Source organism: Lepidochelys kempii, chromosome 2, assembly GCF_965140265.1.
Source record: "Lepidochelys kempii isolate rLepKem1 chromosome 2, rLepKem1.hap2, whole genome shotgun sequence".
Classification (NCBI taxonomy): Eukaryota; Metazoa; Chordata; order Testudines; family Cheloniidae; genus Lepidochelys; species Lepidochelys kempii.
The window spans coordinates 188,522,006-188,544,438 of NC_133257.1; the positions used below are offsets into that span (position 1 = coordinate 188,522,006).

At 41.6% G+C, this 22,433-nt stretch overlaps 1 protein-coding gene across 3 annotated transcripts in view; it reads left to right on the forward strand.

Annotated features, from left to right (window-relative positions):
- Positions 1–22,433, forward strand: part of ULK4 (unc-51 like kinase 4) — a 388,751-nt gene that overhangs the window by 92,175 nt on the left and 274,143 nt on the right. For all 3 annotated transcript variants that reach the window (XM_073333132.1, XM_073333131.1, XM_073333133.1), the window contains exons 20-21: positions 4,317–4,478; positions 13,736–13,918. In XM_073333132.1, the coding sequence (XP_073189233.1) occupies positions 4,317–4,478; positions 13,736–13,918 (345 nt within the window). The remainder of the gene's footprint in view (positions 1–4,316; positions 4,479–13,735; positions 13,919–22,433) is intronic.

Genomic DNA, 22,433 nt, shown 5'->3' on the forward strand with positions numbered 1-22,433 from the left:
TTTTTAGATGTCCATTCCTGAATTTACAGCCAAATAAGATATATTATCCAAAACTGAAGAAGACATGTTAAACTCTAAAAGCAGTGTACTTTTCATTATGTTCTTTCTCAGTGTTTAGGAAAGCTTCTAATATGCTGTTGGCTCTTCCACAACCAAAATAAATAACAAGACAGAGTAAAGTCAGTTATTTACCCAAATGTAAATATTGACCTCTTTATACCTTTAATTCCTTAATTCCTTTTAAATGTTGAATGAAAAGGAAGCTTACCTTTGTATTTTCAGATATATTCACCTTATTTGTACTTGCTTTCTCCATTATGTGTGCCTGATTTTCAGACGTACTCAGCACCCACAACTGTATTTTAAGTCAGTGGGAACCAGAAGTGCTTAGTGCCTCTGAAAATCAGGCCCTATATCTTTTAGTGCTCTTTTGTAAAACTGCTTGGAATCTGAGAAAATCTGATCGTGTTGTTTTTTTAATAATGCTATTATTAATGCTATTATGGTTCATGATACTGGCAGGTTATCTGGTGTACGAAAGCTCTTCAATCGTATCTTGAAGATCCATTTTTTTCAACTAACATAGCTTATGTCCTGATAACATGACAAGATGAATCCTTCAGTTGAGGCCAAATATTAGCTTAGCTCAGGATTCCTTTCCCAAAAGTTAAGTAAGCAGAAAATGGTACAAGGCTTTTTGCTTGTACAGTGTTTGACAACAGGTCCCAGAGGGGCTAAGGGAGCCAATCTCAGGTGGCAGCAAATTGAATTAATCTGAAAGCCTCATTGAGTTGAAAGAGCACTGAGACAATACATGACCCTTTCCAGCCAAGATATAAGAATGACTGTGGTTGTCTGGTACAGGGCATGAGTCATCTTAGGACTGGTTAAAAAGTACAAGATAAAGCACGCTTCTGAGGGACAAAATTTTGCTAAGGATAGCTGCATCTGGATATTGCTGAAGATCTGTTAGCATTCATAAGAACCATTCTCTGCTGCATAATGCTTTGGTTATGGCTTATTTATGGTATTATAATTAAATGTGGTATTACTTATTTCAAGCGACACAAGAGCCCCAGTTTGTGTGCCTAATAATCATTGGTATGTAAGAAAGAATTAATACTGCTATAAATCTTTTGAATATGTACAGTTCATATTGTAAATACAGGTATATTTTTCACCCCTGCAGTTCAGAAAATCATTTAAACTGAAATTTAAAGAAAAAGATTGAAAATTTGTATTGTTATTTGCAAACAAAAATATCTGAGAAATAAGTGTCAAGAAGCTTAATTTTGATAAAAGTGCACTTGTATATGAGTTTTTAAATGGTTGTCTACTGTACAGTATGGTACACTAACAAAACTTTAAAGACTGGGGGCTAATTCTCCTTTGATTTACAACTCTGTAAATGAGAAGTAAATCCATTAAATCAGTTGTGTTATATCCATGTAAAACTGGTTTGAGATGAGAATCAGGCCCATGAGTAAATTGTTCTTGTTTAAGTAGAACTGAAGTTTTAGACAGTGGTAACAAATTAATATGACACTTATGAAGAAAGTTTCTTTTAATAAGAATTATACTAAATTCCCACATACATCTTTTTAGTCTTATATGTTTAAAAATTAAACACTGATGATCAGTAGAGGAAGGAGATAGTTAGGAATATATTTTTAATGACATGAAAACTTCATTATTGTTGCTCGCAGTTGGTGGTGGTGATTGTGGAGATATAAATGTCAGAAATCCAAAGGGAATGAGATGGTAGGATAAAGTGGAGAATAATATAAGAGAGAAATAAATAGTGCCATTATGGTACATTATTTGTGAAGACTGAGTGTGCTATAGACTAAACAAACTAAATCTCTGGAGTACATCTATTGTCCTCCTTACTTGTATTTAAATTAACTTGACCAATTCATCAGTCGCATTTAGTCAGTTTTGAAAGACTTTGCTTATTCACAGTTTGAGCTGGAAAATGATGTTGTGGACAATGAGGAAAAATATCAGATGTTCTGTCTTCAATTTCTGTTTGGTAAATGATCTGTTTATAAAATATAGCATTTGATTATTCAGTCTGTATTCAGGTAGACCTTCCGATAGAGTCAATAGGAGTTACCCAGAACACAAATTGTTGCAAGATAAGGTCCTTCATTGATCAGCATTATTTTGACATAATTTATTTTCCTAGAAGTTTAGAAATAGACAAGAGAACAGTTATTTGCATGGACAGTGTACATGGATTATTATCTTTATTTTATTAATTTAAAATTACTTGGTGCCTGTTCCTGCAAATGCTTATGACAATAAGATTCAGAAAGCACAAAGGGGATGGAATAGGAAGTAACAATGTGGCCCAAGAATTTAGGGATTGCTGTACTAGATCAAAGCTGTGGTCCAGTTAGTTCACTGTCCTGTGTGTCTCAGTGGTGAATACCACATTTTCAAGGTCCAAGGAAGGACAGTTATGGAATAACCTGACCCATGGAGAACTTTTTTGTTAATCCTAAACATTTAGTGGTTGATCTGTGTCCTGCAGAATGAGGATTTCAAGAAAGGGGGGAGAGGTGGTCAAGATGTTGTTTGAGGAGCAGCTGGACTCAGAGGCAAGCACTCTGTGGTGTTTGAAGAAGATAGGCCTGCCTAGCTTACCATCAGGTGACTGTAAGATTTTAGTTAAAATAGACATGCGTTTAGACTGTCATCTTAGTTTCCTCTAAATGTGTTGTGTCCTTACTGTTAAACAATATTTTGGTTTAAGAAGAATATTTCTGGTCACTATATTAATCACTGGTCACAGACTCCCAGCACAGGTGCCAAACCCAGGTGGACCTGTTGGGCAAGCACATTCAGTACTCAGGGTGCTGTAACCCAGGGCCTAATCTAAGACTGGAAGAGCTGTGTAATTCCACCCCTGGAATGGTAAAGGCACACAAGACCTGATATCTGAGGCATGCACTCAGATAAATCAGAAATGGGACAGAGGTGTAGCATTTGTGAAAGAAAATATGACATTGCATGGTAACTGTGACAATCTTGCTATCTGTGGCAATGGAATTGTTTTGGTGAAGTAGAACTCATGGGGACACTTGGCAAACTGATGGCTGAACATATTTCTCAGATTAAAGTAATTTTAGATTAAAACCATAAATTTTAGATTAAAACAATTTTTGTACGTAAAACTGTGTTTCTTTTGTCAATGAAAAACTGTAAAATAGGTTAAATTTGAAATTTCTAGCTTCTGACAGTAATAGCTATGTAGGTGCAGAAATTAAGAACCCATGAAAAATTAGACTATTTTTCATGTTCTTATAACTCAAAAATCGCTGAACTAATTTCACTAAAACCTTCCAAAAGATTAATCTTTTGGCTGAGACTAAGCATGAAAAAGAACTGGCTGTGGAGAAATTTAAGAAAGTTATAAAGCAACTGAAAGAAAAACTAAAATGGAATGGGATCTCAGACTTAGTTAGCTATATGATAGTACTAATTTCCCAGACTGCTGTAGTATGACATGTATATATGCAGCACTTACAATATGCACTTCCATATTCCAGTAAATGTTTCCTATCCTTTCCCTCCATGCCAAACATGAGACATATGGTACATGTTTGACTTGACCAATAATTATTGAATGGAAAGTAATGTAAATTTTTAATTAAAATAAATTCTTAAATAAACTTATTAGTAAAGATGGTGGATTGAAAGCCCTGGAAAGTGTCCTCTGTATATCCATAGAAGAAGTGCATTGGGGTAATGGCAATGCAATCTACCATGCACTGCCTCACCTATATGCCTGAACCTTGTCATGGTAGAATCACCTTTAGTGTTAAGAGTAATTAAATTTCCATGCCTATCAAGTCCTTGACCCTTTTGTTAATGTCCCGATAATAACTGGCATTCTTATTGGCAAATTCTGTGATATGAACACGTCTTCATGTAGAGCTGAATGCTCATGACACAGTAACCACTTTCATTCATTACTGACCTGTGCTGGATTCAGAGTGATCACTTGGAGATGAAAGACTCAGTTTTAAATATTATTTCTATTATTTCCTTGGATTTATTTACAGTACAAGACAAAGGGGAGGAGGGGAACATAAACTTTATGTTTCAAAGTAGTTGAATTTTCTTGTGAAATGACTTATTCCCTTAGGATTTCCCATATTTGTCCTGATATCTGTGTAACAAGATTAAGCAGCAGTATTCAGACAACACAAATTATTTTCCTGTATTTGTCTTTTATTTAGATAGTTCAGAAAAGTAAAGTCAGAGATTGACAATAGTAGTTAATATAAAATGCCTTTTTTCCCCTCTAGGAAGAACGTGTTGTGAATCATATGGCAGCGAAGATTGTTGAAAATGTTTGCACCACTGATTCTTTTCATGCACAGGGATTTATTACAGGAGAAATTGGACCAGTGTTATGGTACCTTTTCACACATTCCACTGTAGATTCTCTGAGGATAACAGCTATTTTGGTAAGGAGCTTCCTCTCAAAACATCTAAATAGTCTGGTGTCGTTGATTTGAAAAGCTTGAGAGAGCATTCTGTACAGATATTGAAATGTGTGAATATTATTTTCATATGTGACGTTAACATTTTGTATTTCTACATATATTTCTAAAACTGTACAATAAATATTCAGCAATCTGTTAGTTTTGTAGGAACATTGCTTTCTAAAGGTATGTCTACACTGTAAGTGAAAGTGTGATTGTAGCACAGGTGGACATACCTGTGCTAGCCTTAATCTTGTGGGCACAGGTTACAATAGTAGTGAAGATGTGGCACCATGGGCTCGCAACCAGAGTACAAGTCCGTCTGGGTACTCTGGTTGCTCACCTGTGCTAAAGCCTGTGCCACCGAGTCTTTACTACTATTGTTACCATTGATAGCTAGATTAAAACTAGCATGGGTGTGCGTATGGGTGCTACAATCAATCCTTCAGTTGCAGTGTAAACATACCTTTAGTATTAGTTCTGTAGGCAAAAGTAGTGCTTTTACTTGTGTAATGATGGCTACTGTATGGGTCTTGCAAGACAGAAATTTCTTTTCTTATATGCAAAGTCAACAAACCTTAATTTGCTTACAGATAGAAGTTGACTTCAGTTGACTTTTAAGCAAGAGGAGCCTTGTGACAAATATATTGCTAATTAATGAATCTTACTAATGTTTTAAAGTTTTGCTCTGACCTGGAAAAAGCCTCAAAACTGTTTGGCTTGCATTGCTCTGCCAACATAATATTACTCCTCTCTAACACTGTGACTAATAATTTTCGCTCTACCCTTGTTCGTGTTCTACTCATTTCACTGAGATGACTTATAATTGATGCTGAGTACATCCTAATGTTGAAAGCTAATATTGGACAAATGCCTCATGAGTTCATAATTGTCTGTTGGACTCATGCTTTACTGCACTGTCTGTAACTAGTATTCAAAGGGTTCTGTCTTCCAAGGAATCTGTAAAATTCCTGCAGTGCTACAATATAGTCTTTAATTGTTTTGGGAAGAGGGGTAGAGTATTATTATAATTTACTGTTAATATTACAGAAGAGAGTAGATGACCCAGCTAAAAATCAGTGTCCTATTGTTCTAGATGCTGTACAAACACATACTAAGAGACAGTCCCTGCCTTGAAGAGTTTACAAGCTAAATATGACAAAATAGAGAAATGGTGGGAGGAAGGGATGCAACATGCAACAGAAGATTGGGAACTGAGGAAAAACGAGCTTGTGAGTTGCCAACGTAACCCACGAAGTCTGTGATGGAACTAGGAATTTTACCCAGATGTCCTAGGGCCTGTTCTGGGGCCTAAGCCTTCATTATAGACGATCATTTTGGAGGTGTATAACTGCCCTTGGGTTAGCTATGGAACAGCCTTTAAAATATAAAATACAATCATTTTTTAAAACTTTATAAATTTCATAGTATGTTGGCAATATTTTGTAAGGTATTACCCAAGATTTTTCACCCCTGTTGGTTGGAAGAACAACTGGAGGAATGGACAAAAACTACATTAGCAGCCACTATATTCAGTGTGAAACTGCTTTTTGTTGCTGTGGTTTGGAATTTGAGGGTATTGTTGGATTCCCAGCTGTTTCCTGTGTCACTAATATGGTGGGTGTGCAATTAGAGAAATGTAGCGGCATGTTAATAAAGACATGAGAGAGAATTAAAAATAAGCCAACATGGCACAAGAAATATTGTCCTTTTTAAAAAAAAAAAAAAAAAAAAAGCCTGCAGAAGTGCTATGAACTTCTGGAATATTGTGGTTGCTGTTGTTTAGGATGGGATTTTACACTTATACCTTACAGAGCTCAATATTGTCCTTGGAGGATTAAAGTATATATTTTCTATGCCAGAAGTTGCCACTGGTTTTGTGGAGTCCAAGTCCAAAATTGTGAAAGCTTTTGGATTCCTTTGAAATATGTTTATTGAGTGCTTTAAACTTTATTAGATTATTGGACAGGTCAATAGCCATTCTACTGTTAAGGTTGCTGCTGAGGGTTCTATTATAAACCTGGTTTTAGCACCTCTAAAATCCACGAGCAAAGGAATATTAACCTTAACAGTAATGGGTTAGGCCTGAGGTGGAGGTAGAATTTTTCTGCCACATTTGTAGTGAGTTACACAAGAAATTCCTGAAGTAGTACTGTTACAATTCAGGGCAACTGCACCTGTATTCTTCCTCCATGGTCCAACAAGGGCACCCTCAGCTGTCACCTTTCTTGGGCGGAGACCCTCATCTCTCTCCCTCCTGACCAGGCTGCATAGTTCCCAGTTTAAACTGTGAATTCCCCAGCAACTCAGACTGCCTAAGCAGGCCTGCTTTGTTTCTCTTCCGAGGCTATAAACAGCATAATTGCCCATAGATATGTTACCACACAGATCTTTCTAAGCAAGCACATGTATTCTTACAGAGAAAACACATTCAAACAAAAAAGCTACAAGTGTGCTAATAAGCTTACCAGAGATCACCCCCCACACACACATGCAACCAACTCCAGGAGGGACTCTGGCTAGTGTCAGTCCTTTCAACCCTTCCCAGGAAGGGCTGGCCCCTACTTGGACAGAAGGTCCTGTCCATTTGCTGTCTGTTGGTCACTGGAGAATCCAATTCGAACCAGTATATGCAAGCCTGAGTGAATTTGCCTAATCATCTCCCACAGTTCTTAGTTCCTGGAGGGCTGTGGTCCTCCTCCCTGGCCCTCCATGATCTATAAACTTAAGTAAGATCTCCAAAATATATTGCAGGAACTTGCCATATCTGTCACAAGGACACCCTAAACACCGAGCTGTTCATGACAAGTCAGACAGTCTTCTAACCTTTTTTGCAACACTGTAGCAAGAAAAATAAAAGAATGAGAGAAAAAACATAGTTTACTGGTCTTATTAGTTCTCTTCTGTATAAATTTTCATAAGCCACTCATCACTGTAGTATGTGAATGCCTCCTCGTAGTGGGTTAAGCAATGGTACTACACATCTGTCACCTGTTATTTGTTCTCTCATTCTCTCTCCAGGGAGAAAAATGTGTGGAATGGAGTGTCTTATTTTGGTAGGGTTTTAGCTGTGTTGTGTTTTTTTTTAATAATATTCACGTTGCTATGTATTTATGTTAAAGAAGTCAAGGTCAGAGAAATGTGCCTTGCTTTTGGAGTGGAAGGTGGTGAGGTTTGTGACGGTCCTTAATTCTTGGAGGAGTTCATTCCACAGTTGCAGATCAGTGCCAAAGAGTTCTGTCTCACATTCTGCAAAAGGAGTGCAGCTGTCAATCAGTCTCCATCCCAGAACTTTAGAGATGGTCTTTTTGATATTCTGGGACCAGGTCTTATAGTGCTTTGAAGATAAGGGCCAAGACCTTGAACTTGATTAGAAATTCTAAGGGAAGCCATTGTAGAGAGTGGAGGATAGGTCTAATGTGTTTGCAGTAGTTTGTGTTGCTGAGGAGATATATTACAACAGTCTGTATTAGTTGGTGTTTCCTAGGTGCTAAAGACTTCATGCTTACGTATATCATATGGCTGCAGTACAGCCACAAAGGGATGCAGGCATGAATAACTGAAGACTCAGGTCATTGTCCACCAAGGTGGGATGGAGTTGCCTAGTCAACAAGAAAGGATAGAAAACAATGCTCATGGGTGCTGCTATGTGAGAGTTTAGTGTCAGTGAGGAACCCAAGAGTATTGTTAAATGACAAATCAAATATTGTGAATGTGTACCTTCGACTAAAGGAGGCTATACTGTGGCTGCAAACTTTTCAGAATGCTTTCCTGTGCTGCCAGCATCACCCCCTCTTGTTCGGTTCAGCTTCAGTCAGCTGTTCATCATCCAGGAGCTGATCTCATCCAAGAACAGGGCCATCTCGATGGTGATGCTGTGGTTGCTTGTGGTAAGGAATAGATACAGTTGTGAGTCATCTGCATATTACTAGTACTTGAGTCCATGTCATCTGACCTGTTCACTTGGTAGCTGCAGATCGGTGTTGAAAAGGACTGGAGAAAGAATTAATCCTTGTGGGACACCACAAGTGAGGAGTCTAGTGGTGGAGATGCCATTTCCCAGTAACTATTCCTCCAGGGTGGAATCAAACCATTTTAGTGCATTACCCTGGACTCCCGCCACATCTCTCAGGTGAGACAACAATATTTCATGGTCAAAACTGCTAAATGCTGCAGAGAGGACAAGGAGAATGAGAATCATCATCTGCTTTTTATCCAGTGACAGGAGGAGATCATCCATCGGTGCTACTAAAGTGGTTTCAGTTCCATGGACTGGCCAGAATCCAAGTTGTGCCAGGTCTAGAATATTAGCTTCAATTAGATGAGTTTGTACTTGACCTTTGGCTAGCTTCTCTGTGAGCTTGCTTAGGAAAGTTGGGTTTGATATTGGATGGAAATTGACTAGAATCAAAATATCTAGGTCTGAGTTTCTTCAATGTTGTTTGGACTCCTGTGTTAGAAGGAGGAAGGGAAATTCCTTCTCTGTATTATTTTTTGGCTAATCAATCAGGAGTGGAACCAGTTCATGATTCTCTGGGCTTGCATACATGAACATTTAGTTTGCAACGAACTGGGATGTAAATCAACTCCATGCTAGCCTGCCATATGCTAACTGTCCGTATGGACCCTGCTGATGTGCACTAATAGTTCCTTAGTGCACTTTGATCTAACTCCGGCTTCAAACCGTTGTAGATCAAAGAGTATTAAGGAACTGTTAGTACATGTCAGCAGAGACCACACAGTTAGTGCGCAGCAGGCTAGTATGGCTGTAGATTTACACCCCACCTAGCAGCTCACTGAATGTTCATGTAGACAAGCCCTCTTTCACAGCCAGGAAGGACATGAGTCAGATTCACAAATTTTGGGTCAAGACCATTCACCGAAAAATGCAGCTTCAGTTGATATAAATCTATTTGCAAATTCCTGTTAGGTCTGCCAAATATTTCTGGCTCAACTGAAAAATCAGTTGTTTTCAGCATTGGCAAAATGAAACATTTCATTCAATCCAACTCAAAATCTTTCATTTTTTGTTTTTTGACATTTTGACAAAAGCAAAGGAGGAATAGATTCACAAAACTCTTTGGGCATAGGGAAGGGGGAGGACCTTCTGCTGAGTGTTTGGGGTACTTGTGGAATGTGGGAGATGCGGATTCAGTGCCCCTTCTGTCTATGAGAAGGGATTTGGACTTGCTTCTCCCATATTGCAGGACAGTGTCTTAGCCGCTGGGCTATGGGATATTCTGGTATGGGTATTTCTCAGTCTCCCCTGTTTAAGCTGTTCCACTTTTTATAAATAGTCACTGAAGCATAAACTTGAACTTCGGTCTCCCAAATCCCTAACCACAAGGCTATAAAATCATTCTTCCTCTTTCCCTGGCCAATGACTATCTATTGTCATTCATAGTAATTCAATCTATCTCAGTTATGTTTAATAACACTAAGAACAACATGGTACATTTTGTAGGTTTTGTGAGCCATGTTAAGATTGCAGTGGATTGATGGAAGCCTTGCTACACAACTAATGCCCTTTTGGATTAAACCAGGGTTGGGCAAACCCTTGCCCCAGCCCTGATCACACACCCGCTCTCTGAACCCCTTGGTCTCAGCCCGGAGCACCCTCCTACACCCCAAACCCCTCATCCCCAGCCCCACCCCAGAACCCGCACCCCACTCAGCCCCAGCTTGGAGCCCCCTCCTGCAACCTGAACTCCTCATTTCTGGCCTCACCCCGGAGCCCGCTCCCCTGGCCAGAGCCCTCCTCCCCTCCCACATTCCAGCCCAAATTTTGTAAGCATTCATGGCCCGCCATACAATTTCTATACCCAGATGTGGCCCTTAGGCCAAAAAGTTTGCCCACTCCTGGATCGGACCGTACTATGAGTACGTCTAGACTGCAATAAAAAAACCCTGGGTATAGTGTCTCGGAGCCTGGGTCAACTGATTCGGGCTAGCAGGTCTCAGGATTGCAGAGCTAAAAATTTCCGTATAGACATTCAGACTCAGCCTGGAGCCTGTGCTTTGAGACCCACCACCCCCCTTGTAGGGTTTCAGATTCCAGGCTCCAGCCGTAGCCCAATGTCTACACTGCCCATTTTAGCCCTGTGAGCCTGAACCCTGCAAAACTGAGTCAGCTGACCCAGAGGTCTTTTATAGCAGTGTAGACATACCATGTATGTCTTTTTGTGACATTGGGACTCTTTTTGGTAAGTGCCATCAGTTTCACTGTAATTTATTGTTCCAAAGATATATTTAGTCATTTTTGTGCCTCATGACTGTGTGAACAGCTGTCATTAGTCCTATATACTGTTTTATTTGATCATATTTGCTGGAATCTCCTCTGCCTTGTTTAAAGGTATCTTGAAGAATTCTTCACAATTGAGACTTACAGTCCTATCTAAATGCATGTCTTTTGAGAAATGACTGTTGTATCTTGACATTGAGAGAACAGGCAATATGGAAAGTACACCAACATCAGGATTTTGCTCTGAGGGTACTCTGGAATTGTGCTCATTATGATCATTATTGTTGTTTGTTATAATTTAGTTTTAATCAATAATAAAAATCTATCGAGAAGATTCTGTCCTCAGTGTCTGGAGTCAAGGAAAAAATACTCTTTTTTTTTTTTTATGCAGTCCTCTGTCTGCAGATGATAAGCTGGAACTGAGTCTCAGTATTTTTGTTTTCTTTGGAGTCTAGGTTGCACCAGGTAAATATAACAGACTTTGTCCTGTAGAGAAACTCAATCTTTTTAATGTCTTCCCTGTGTCAAAGAAATAATTCTATAAAATATGAGTCAAAATGGCTTATTCTCACAAGTACAGCAATTAAAAACATTATTTTCAAAATAAGTGGAATGGTTATGCCTTCATTGGCCACAAAATATTGATGCAGTCTTTAAAATATGAAGAGAGAGAGAGAGTTTTCTTGCCTTTTCTATGGTAGGAAGAGCCAGCTTACATAGAGCATAAACCACTTAAATGAGGATTAAAAACTTGGCAAAACTCAATTGAGTCATCTTATTTGATTTTATTTTTTTTCTGAATGATGGACTCTGCAGAATCTGTTTTAAAAGAGAGATGGCTGTAGAAAGTGAGTGAAAAGAGCAGGAATTGGGAAGGCTGTATTGGTCTGGAGAGGACAAAAAAGTGGGAACACTGAGTAGTTGAACAGGTTCAATAAAATGTCCATTTAGTTCTACTGTTAAATAACCCATATTCAGTTTAAATAGACTCCACTGCATTTCTAAGCACCAAGCAAATACTTTTAGTTTTTTTCTGTCCTGGAGTTATTAAAAAAAAAAAAAAAAAGGCTATGGGATCAAATTTAGAACAGCAGGTTTAAAAGGCATAACAAACATTATTTAGTATAAAACAGTATAAATTTGTATTTATGGTCTAATGTCTCAGTTATATTTTTCTCAGGCAAGTTACTTTATTATTACAATTCTGAGATATTAACTCTTCGTCATTCTGGACTGAATAGGACTTTTGAAATGCTGAAACTAAATCAGTCTTGCAAATTTTCTCTTCATTAGACTAAGTCTCTGAAGCTCAGCTCAGAGATTCTGCATACTTCAGACTTAGACATTACCCAAACTTAGGGTGCTTTAGGGACAGAATGTCCTCCCAGTTGCTTAGAAGCTTGATAAATCATATTTTTTGCAGAGTCAATCAGTTGTGCTGGGAATAGAGGTGCTGCTGCTGCCCCCACCCCATCTTGAAATGATAATAACAAACACTAAATACATGGTTTCCATCGTCAGCACTCCCACTAGCAAAACTGTTCCAGCACCTCTGGTGTCAATCAGCAAACATTAGCCAGTATGAAATCTGAAACCTCATAAATGAAAATGGAAAGTCTACAAAGTTTACTAACATTCGAAGAGAGTTAGGCAAATACTGTCTGGCCTTGTGCAGTCTGTTTAGACGCATTTCAGTGAACCCTTTCTCTAGAAAGTTTCTCCAGTTTAAATAGATATGGATTTTGTATCAAGAGAAAGTTGTGTTGGTCCTACCAGCTGCTCCAAGAATCTTATCAATGCTAGTGAAACCAATTGTGTGTCTCTGTGTTACTTACTATGGGGAGAATTCTTAATTTATTTGAATATTCTGATTATGGCTTACATAATCCCTTGAGATTCTTTTCTTCCATTTAAAATGTACATTTCTTCAATTTTTACCTTGAGATTTTTTTAAAACCTTTATTTTGTTGCAAATACTAGAGATCAGTGGTTTTCTACTGTGGTCCGTGAATCCCTGGGGGTTTGCAGCGGGTGTGCAAAAGTTGTCATTACCTCTGGGGATCGGTAGACTATGCCTAAAATTTCCAAAGGGATCCACACTTCCATTTGAAATTGTTTAGGGATCTGCAAATGAAAAAAGGTTGCAAATCACTGCTGTAGATGTTTCATGTAATTGGATAATGCAAAACTAATTAATTCCTTTATCTTTCTTTTGCTATTATCTTCACTGACGTCACTTATTTATATGAAGTGACATCATTTCCTTTTATTGTCAGTTTCTCTCAGTTTGGTCAGATGTCTATGTTAAAACTTATTATTTGACTTACCTATGCAGATTGAAAATAAGAACATTGCTCTTCTTCCTTCTCAACTGGGTTATTTCAATGGTCAAAAAGTTAGATTTGATATGAAAATGTGGGGTGTGTTTGATGAATTTTGTGATTATTTTTATCTGTAAATATTAGTTTTAAATTCTATATGAACCCTTACTCTAAAGAAATGGGAATTGTTTTTCTTGTTCTTTTATAGGCTTAATTGCTTGTATCATATGCTTCAGCTTTGGTTTCCTTTTTCCTTAACTAAAACAACAAAAACGTTACTTCTAATTACAATAAAGACATTCATTGTTAATCTATATAGTTAAATCAGGATAATTCACTATTGTGTATGGAAGAGTTAGGCAAAATTAATTTAGCTAACACAGAACCCAAACTATAATAAAATAACTATTTAGTATTATGATATTGTACCTTAGCAAGGAATAACATTTACACTAACAAAATGCTTGATTAAAATTATTTTCAAATTTATAGAGCAAGTTGCATTGTGTGTGTATATAAGTGTGGGGGAAAATTAAACTGTATGAATTCACTACATTCCTACTCCTTAAAAAAATTGGAAAAATCTATTGCTGTTCAATGATTTTCTTTATTGCATTAGTTATTTTATTATTAAAATGAAAATAGCATTACTTAATGGGAATATCTTATTTATATAGGCTTTATGCAGAATTACTCGTCACTCACCCAGTGCTTTCCAGAGTGTGATTGAAAAGGTCGGGTTAATGGCTGTTGTAAACTCATTGGCAAATGGAATATGTAAAGTTCAACAGTACATGCTGACCATGTTTGCTTCTATGTTGTCATGTGGGATTCATCTTCAGAGACTGATTCAAGAAAAGGTTTGATTTAAACTTTATGCTATTATTCTTGATTCTATGATTCTGCCTTGCTCATGCCATTTTTGTATACCAAAAACTTTTCCTGACCCTTCATAGACTATGAAAGGTATTATGACAATTTATCAACCTTTTTTGTTTGTTTGTTTTCCCTTAATATTCACCTTGTTTTGTAGTGGAGATAAATAACAGTTCAAAGTTATTGAAACACATTCCTACACTACCCAAAAAGCTGAAAAAATTGATGTAGGAAATGAGATTTTTGTACTGAATGAGGCCACTGGTCCATCAAGTCAGAAGTCCTGCTTTCAACAGAGTGTAATAATTGCTTCAGAGAAGTATGAACTCCCTTCCCCAAGTAGTGGTTAGTCAATTATGCAATGTGGAACATGGGAAGTGGCGGGGGTGGGGGTAGGGGGTAAAAGATGTGGTGGCAACAGATTTCCTCCTGGTCCTGGCATGTGTTCATCTTACACTCTGAAGTAATGAATCTGTTTACAATTATCTTTGCAATATTTGTAATTATTTATGCAATACTTCAGTATTTTTATTTTGCATCTTTATTTTGTATAGGATCTTTTGTTGATACTATATCCCAAAACACAGTAGAGTTACCAACTTAAATAAAAAAAGAGAGACGTTGAGGGGCACAGACAAAACTTAGGCTTGAAACTGGATAAAGTTCTTCACACGGGAATCTTTCATCCCTACGGTTTATCTGATCGTTACGGAACACGTTCCATTCTGTTGGTATGGTAATTACCATTACCATGGCTGGAACATCTGCATCTGCTTAAGAGAGCTGTACAAGTAATTTCTTGTTTTTCTTCTGCTTACAAAACATCTGTTTGTTGGCTCTTTTAAATATACCAGGAGTTTCCCATTCTTTCTCTGTTTGTCAGAAGCTGGGAATGAGTGACAGGGGATGGTTCACTTGATTACCTTTTCTGTTCATTCCCTCAGGGCACCTGGCACTGGCCACTGTCGGAAGACAGGATACAAGGCTAGATGGACCTATAGTCTGACCCAGTAGGGCCATTCTTATGTTCTTACATTCTGTATAGATTTTTACATGACGTAATTTTATCAATTTGTTGTTGTTAAACATTTGTATGTAGCGCCATAGATTTGTATGGCCCTGTATAGTGAGACTCAGGACATGCACCTTTCCCTAAGGAGTTTATAGTCTACATGTAGTTATCAGTCACCATTTTGCAGCTGATGAATTCAGAACTCCTGTATTAAAGTGTGGTACTTCTTATAGCTGGCCTTGTGTGTGATAGCTTTCGAAGTGCCCTCAGATCTCTAGCAGTCACACTCCCCATTGTCGTCTGCATTTTTGGTTATTAGCTTTAACAGAGAAGACTACCTGAGCAGACACAATAGTGTCTCTCAGGACTAGATACTTAGGTCAAGAAAGTTACTACCTGCTATCTACACAATGGAGGCTATAATTAAACAAAAAATGTAAAATAATGAGGTACAGAACTTGACGGGATTGATTTTTTATTTATTTATTTTTATTTTTTGCAAATCTCAAGAGGTGGGACTGATCTGTAATTGAGTTGCTGGTTCAGTTAAAATTCAGTAAATTCAGAAGGCTCTAGCCTGGACATAAATTGATGATGGCTCTAAGGGAAAAACAATGAGAAATGCATTAGGACAGCTACTTTAACATAGTACCGTTACACATTTAAAAGAGAAAATGCATAGTGATTGAAGCTAAAATTGTACTTGGATTATGCTATCCATACCTTAGGCCAATTTGTATTGTAAGTAAAATGGTGAAATAATCCTTTTATTAACTTAAGACAGTTTAAGTGTCACATGTCCTGATAAATGTCTGTAATTTATCTTCTAGAATATGATTAAAAGCTACTTATTTTGATCACCCAATCATTCTTTACTGTATAAAACAAAAGAAGTTCACCTCCATTCCTAGTCAATAAATATTCCACATCAGTAAGAAAATAGAATACTGAATGTAGGTTTTCATATAATTTCTTTTGTAAAATATATTATAAATTGATACTGAATTCTTTTTTAAAAACAGATATACTTGAGACTTCTTAAATTTTGTTTCCTGTGAAAATTATACTCTCCTTGACTCCTATCCATCTTTCCCAACATCCAACACTGCTCCATTTTTAAAGCCACTTCCATTTTTTTAAAATTGCCTATGTGCCATGTGCATCCTAGTGCTCCCGTATGAGGGCATAAAGAGTGGATGGTTGCAACCCTGCATCAGTTCCTTTTTACCACCCATGGCAGTGAGATGGAATTTAGCTGATGTCCGATCCACTAGGCTTTAGCTTTAGCTAGTTTTCTTGAAAGCTTCTCCAAATCCTCTGAAATTCTCAGAACTATCTATAATCTTTTATTTTTACAACCCTGGTCTCTTGTAGTGCTTGTCGAACCGAAAGCTGCTTGCAGACCTTCCTGTACAGAGTCCTGGAATGGCAGACTCAAAACCCGCAGGCTTCAAGCCTCTCTGTCTTGCAATACTGGTACAGCAGACACTTGTTCTGCTTGAGAGAGTCTCAATCTGAAGCAGGTGTTTGGTCTGTCTCTCCTTTGCTGTAAGAATCCACAAATCAAAGGATGTGAGGCTGAAAGTCCATCTTCTAGAGTAATTTGTGAGAATGTATTCAGATCCAGAAGAGCTGAGTTCAAAAACCCATTTAACGGTGAAGACTGCATCTACCAGTGCTCCATCAAGCAGGCAGGTATCTCTGCAGAGAAAGAAGCACCGTAACCCGTTGCCATCGCTGACCTCACTGTCAATATCCGCATTGATACTGACCCTGATACCAAAGCCATCAACAGCCCTGACATTTAAGCTGATGACTCAGATTTCAAAGCAGGGTGCTGAAAGGGCCTGCAGTGAGTATTGGAGAAGAAGCTTAGAAAGGAGCTTGGGGAACACAGAAGGATGTTGGGATACAAGCTGGCCAAGGCATGTATTGTTCTGAAGGTGAGTAGAAAGGAACAGATGGAGCTGCAGCAGGCTCCACCTGTAATGGAGGTTTCTTCTTCAAATGCTTGCTCATGTCCATTCCATTGTAGGTATGTGTGCTCGCCACATGCACTGCCCTCAGTGGTATCCTTAGGGGACCAGTTCTGGCGCCCTCTGGAGTGGCGCGCATATGCACCGGTATAAGGGGTGCTGGCAGCTGCCCCTTCCCTTAGTCCCTTCTTACCACCAGTGATGGTGCTGGAATGTCTCCTTGCCTCGGCAAGCTTTCCTGGTGTGCCTACTAGCAAATTCGTTGTATACAGTTATTAAAGTTGTAGAGTTAATAGTTCCTTTAGTGTTAAGTTTGAATTAATTAGTAAGTCCCATGGGACTTAGCCTAGGGGTGGAGCATGCCCCAGTTCCCGGACTTCAAGCTTTGTGACTGCTGCAAAAAATCTGTGCCAGTCAGTGATCTCCACAGAAGCTTCTTGAAGTGTTTAGGGAAAACCCACGTGAGCGACGAGTGTCGCATTTGCAAGAGCTTCAGGCCATGGACCAAAAAGGAGTGAGACATTCATCTCCGAGCACTTCTTATGGAGTCTGCCCTCGCACCAGCCTTGGAGCTAACATGACCGAACTCAGCTCCGAGCACCGTGGCCTTGGTGCGGAGCACACCATCCCTGGTACTGGCTAAAAAGCAAAGAAAGGCTGGGAGAGAGCATTCTCCTAGATCCCATAAAGGGAAGCAGAGAGCTGGAGAAGAGCAAAGACCCGTGTGAGGCAGCTGTTCCCCTCCAGATGTTGGTCAGGCTCCAGTTCCCATTGAGTGGTCAAGCCCTCTTCCAGACCTGCCTGCCACCCCGGGACCCTTCCAACAGTCTTCATCAGTGCGGCACAACTCCCCGTCACAGGGGGTGCCCCGCAAGCACTTGCCTGAACAGCGCCACCAGTCCCCAGATGTGGGTCAGCTTACCTGCCTGAGGTCCTGGCATCAGTCCCCGGACTCTAGGCAATGTTCCTCGGGGTCCTGGTGTTGAGTTCCGGCGACCGTTGCCAACCATCTTTCGGATGCCTCTGAGACCAACTAATGTCCCTGCGACAGATGGGTAGACCCCTAGGGGTTCCAAAATTGGCAGGGGGCCAACCACTCGCCCTGGGTCCATGTTGCCACTGGTGGCCCAGAAGGGAATGCCAATGTCCCCAGTGGGTGATCTTGGCCTGCAGGCAGGAGCCCGAGGAGTGAGAGATTTGTCTGGGAGACCAGGATGGTACCGAGACCTCCTGTCTACCTCATTCCTGTTGGCTTCCTCCGCGGACCTCTGTTAAGGGACCTGTACTCATGCCACGACTCCGGTGACTGGCAGTGGCATTCGGCGGATCGGGGAAGGTACCCCGGCGATCAACACTTGATGCTTTGAGAGCAGTGCCGCTCTGTACACCAGGAGCGAGAGGACTGACATGTTGGAGACAGTCAACGTGCTCGTGATGATCTGTAATGGCGATCTGGAGACGGGACTCCAGGATAGCCATGTCATCCCTCTGAAGTGGTGCTGCGGACTGGTAGACTGGCTCAGGCGCTCCTGGGACTGGAGCTCTGGGGACTGGTGACACGCCTCTGCAGACTGCCGGATATTTGGCAGTCCATGGCCAAGTTTGTGGACTCGCTGCCAGAGGAGCCCAGGAAGGAATTCCTGGCTATCCTCGATAAGGACAGGGCTGTGGCCAGGGAAGCCCTTCAAGTGGCCTCAGATCTGGCAGATTAGGTGGCCCAGACCATGGTTTCGGCTATTTCTGTGAGGTGTGGCTCCTGGTTGCAGTCGTTGGGCCTATCGGTGGTTCAGCAGTCCATCGAGGACCTCCCATTTGATGGCCTGGCACTGTTCTCAGAACAGGCAGAAAGTAAATTACACAGTCTAAAAGACTTTTTAGTGCTACCTTGCGCTTGCTGGGCCTTTACACGCTGGTGCCTGCGAGGAAGCGGTTTAAACTGCAACAGTCCCACAGGTTTGGGACCCAACCTCGATCAGAGCACTTTTGCAAGAAGGGCAAGGGTATAAGTGCCGGCAGGGCCATCAGCTGGCCTCCTCAGATCACTTGAGCTCCACCTGCAACCAACCAGGTAATCAAGCATTTTGAGGGTGTGCTCGAAGGAGACCTTCCAGCCTGTGTCGTGGATCTAGCACCCCTACTTTTTTCCAACCATTTGTCCCCCTTCCTCCCTGCCTGGCCTTCTGTAACATCAGACCAGTGAGTCCTCAGCACAGTAGCAGGGGGATATGCCCTCCAGTTTATTTCTATCTTGCACCTCCCTCCCTATTCCTCTTCAGGGACCCTTCTCATGAGCATATGCTGACTCAGGGGGTGCAGGGCCTTCTGCAAGTGGGAGCCATGGAGGAAGTCGCTCTGCACTTGAAGGGGATAGGGTTTTACTCCTGCTATTTTTTGATCCCAAAGGCCAAGGGTGGTCTACGCCCCATCCTCGAGCTGCGGATCCTCAAGAAGTATCTCAAGAAGTTGAAGTTCCACATGGTCTCCCTGGCCTCCATCATTCCTTTCCTGGATCCAGGAGACTGGTATGTTTCCCTTGACCTAAAGACACTTACTTCCACTTATTGATATTTCACGGACACCGACAGTTTCTACGTTTCATAGTTGGGACCGCACACTACTAATTCGCAGTGCTCCCTTTTGGCCTAGCAATGGTGCCAAGGATGTTTATGAAGTGCATGTTGGTGGTGGAGGCCTACCTCAGATGTCGGGGTATCCAGATCTACCCGTACCTCAACGATTGGCTCATCCAGGGCCACGCCAAGGTCCAGGTCCAGGGCAGCGTTGCGATATTGCAAGCCACTTGATCCAGGTCCACAGGATAGAGTTTATCGGAGTGGTGCTCAACTCTACCCGAGCTGGAGCATTCCTGCCCTAGGCCAGGTTCAGGGCAATGTCAGATCTGATTTGCCAATGTCATTTCCCACATGTTCATCACTGCCCTGGTCTGTCTCAGACTATTGGGGCACATGGCAGCATGCACATACGTTGTCCGACATGCGAGACTCGGACTACGCCCGCTCCAGATCTGGCTGGCGTCGATATACTCCCTGGCCAGACATCACCTAGACAAGCTTATCATGATCCCGCTGCAGGGGTGGTCCAATCTGATTCCGATGTTGGAAGGTGCACCATTCATGAGCCTGCGACTGTCTCCCTGATTTCAGATGTGTCCTACCTCGGTGGGGAAGCACATCTTGGTATACTGTGAACTTAGGGGTTATGGTCTTGAGAGGAGCTCACGCTACATATAAATGTCAGGGATCTCAGAGCCATCCATCTGGCTTGCGGAGTCTTTCTTCCCCAATTGTCTGGTTAGGTGCTGCAGGTGTTGACGGACAACACAGCCTCCATCTTCTATGTCAGTAGGCAGTGGGGAGCTTGTTCGTTGGCTCTGTGCCAGGAGTCTGTGGGACTTCTCCATTCAGCATGCAATCCACCTGGAAGCCTTGCACCTCCCCGGTATCCAGAATACGCTGGCGGATCACCTCAGGCGGTCCTCCTTCTCTCACCACAAGTGGTCCCTTCACTGGGAAGTCGTCAGAATATTCTTCCGGAAGTGGGGAACTTCCCGAGTGGACCTGTTCACCACCAGGCTGAACAGAAAGTGTCATCAGTTCTGCTCTCTCCAAGGCCTCAGCAGAGGCTCGCTCTCTGATGCCTTTCTCCTGCCTTGGTCAGGAGACCTGATGTACGCCTTCCTGCCAGTTCTGCTTATCAGCAAAGTCCTTCTAAAAATCAAGAGGGACAAGGTATGGGTCATTATGATCACCCCAGCATGACCTTGCCAGCATTGGTTCAGCTGTAGCAGCCCCATGGCCACTTCCCAGCCACCCAGACCTACTCTCACAAGACCACAGTCTGCTCCTGCACCTGAACCTCCCCTCTCTCCATCTCACAGCTTGGATGCTGCATGGCTGATGAATCCAGAGGAACAAGCCTGCTCTAGTCAGGTACAGCAGATTCTCTTGAGAGCAGAAAGCCCTCCACCGAGCAACTTATCTGGCAAAGTGGAAGCGTTTCTCCTGCTGGGCGTCAGAGTGCAATATCTTCCAAGCCCAGTCGTCTGTGCAGTCCATCCTTTGGTTACTTGCTTCAGTTAAAGCACCAGGGCCTCGCCTTCTCTTCAATCAAGGTGTGCCTGGCAGCCATATCGGCCTTCCATCCTCGCTTCCCGGGTAGATCAGTATTCTTGCATGATGTGTCGATTAGGTTCCTGAAAGGCCTTGAAAGACTTTTTCCGCAGATCCTGGACCCGTTTCCCCAGTGGGACCTCAACCTGGTCCTCTTCAGGCTCACGGGTCTGCCCTTTGGAGCCTATGGCTTCTTGTTCCCTTTCCCACTTATCGTGAAAGGTTGCATTCCTTGTAGCTATTACCTTGGAGAGTTGTGTCTGAGATTAAAGCCCTCACTTTGGAGCCCCTGTACATGGTATTCTACAAGGACAAGATCCAGCTGTGGCCCCATCTGGCCTTCCTGGCAAAGGTGATGTCACACTTCCATGTCAACCAGGGTGTCTTCTCCTGGTGTTCTGTCCAAAGCCTCATACATGAGGAGAGGCGGCTGCACACACTCGATGTCAGGCGCGCCCTGGCTTTCTATCTGGAGTGCACCAAGCCTTTCCGTGGACTGGCCCAGCTCTTTATCGCAATAGCTGATAGGATGAAGGGTCTCCTGGTGTCCTCTCAGAGGATTTTAAATTGGATCACTACCTGCATCTGTACTTATTACGAGCTGCCGCAGGCTGTACCTCCACCAATAGTGAAGGCTCACTCAACTAGGGCACAGGCATCTTTGGCTGCCTTCCTGGCGCATGTTCCTATCCATTTGCAAAGCCACAACATGGTCTTCAGTACACACGTTCATGACGCATTAATCCATCACTCAGCAGGCCAGCAATGATGTTGGCTTTGGCAGAGCTGTGTTGCAATCAATGCGTCCATGAATTCTTACCCGCTGTCAATGGTACTGCTTGGGAGTCGCCTACAATGGCATGGACATGAGCAAGCACTGGAAGAAGGGACAGTTACCTTTCGTAACTACTGTTCATCTCCATTCCATGACCTGCCCTCCCTCCCCTCTGTTGGAGATCTGGAAAGAAGGAACTGAGGGAAGGGGGAGCTGGCGGTGCCTCTTCTGCCAGTGCATATGTGTGCCACTCCAGAGGGCTCCAGAGCCGGTCCCCTATGGATATTACTGAGGGAAAAAACTTACGGCACCAGTGCATGTGGCAAGCACCAGCACCTACAATGGAATGGACAGGAGCAGCACATCTTGAACAACAATTACAAAAGGTAACTATCCCATCCCCAGCAATGTCAGCTCTGGCACAATAGTGTAAATTCAGGGCCACACTCTGCACTGAGTTATGGACCTGTGCTGAAACGACCCTACCAGATAGTTTATTTCTCATCACCATCCCTGAAACATACCTTTCCACCTGTGTTGAGCAGAGACCTGTCATCACTGAAGTCTAAGAGCCATGTTGCCATTCTTTACAGACCCCATCTGTAA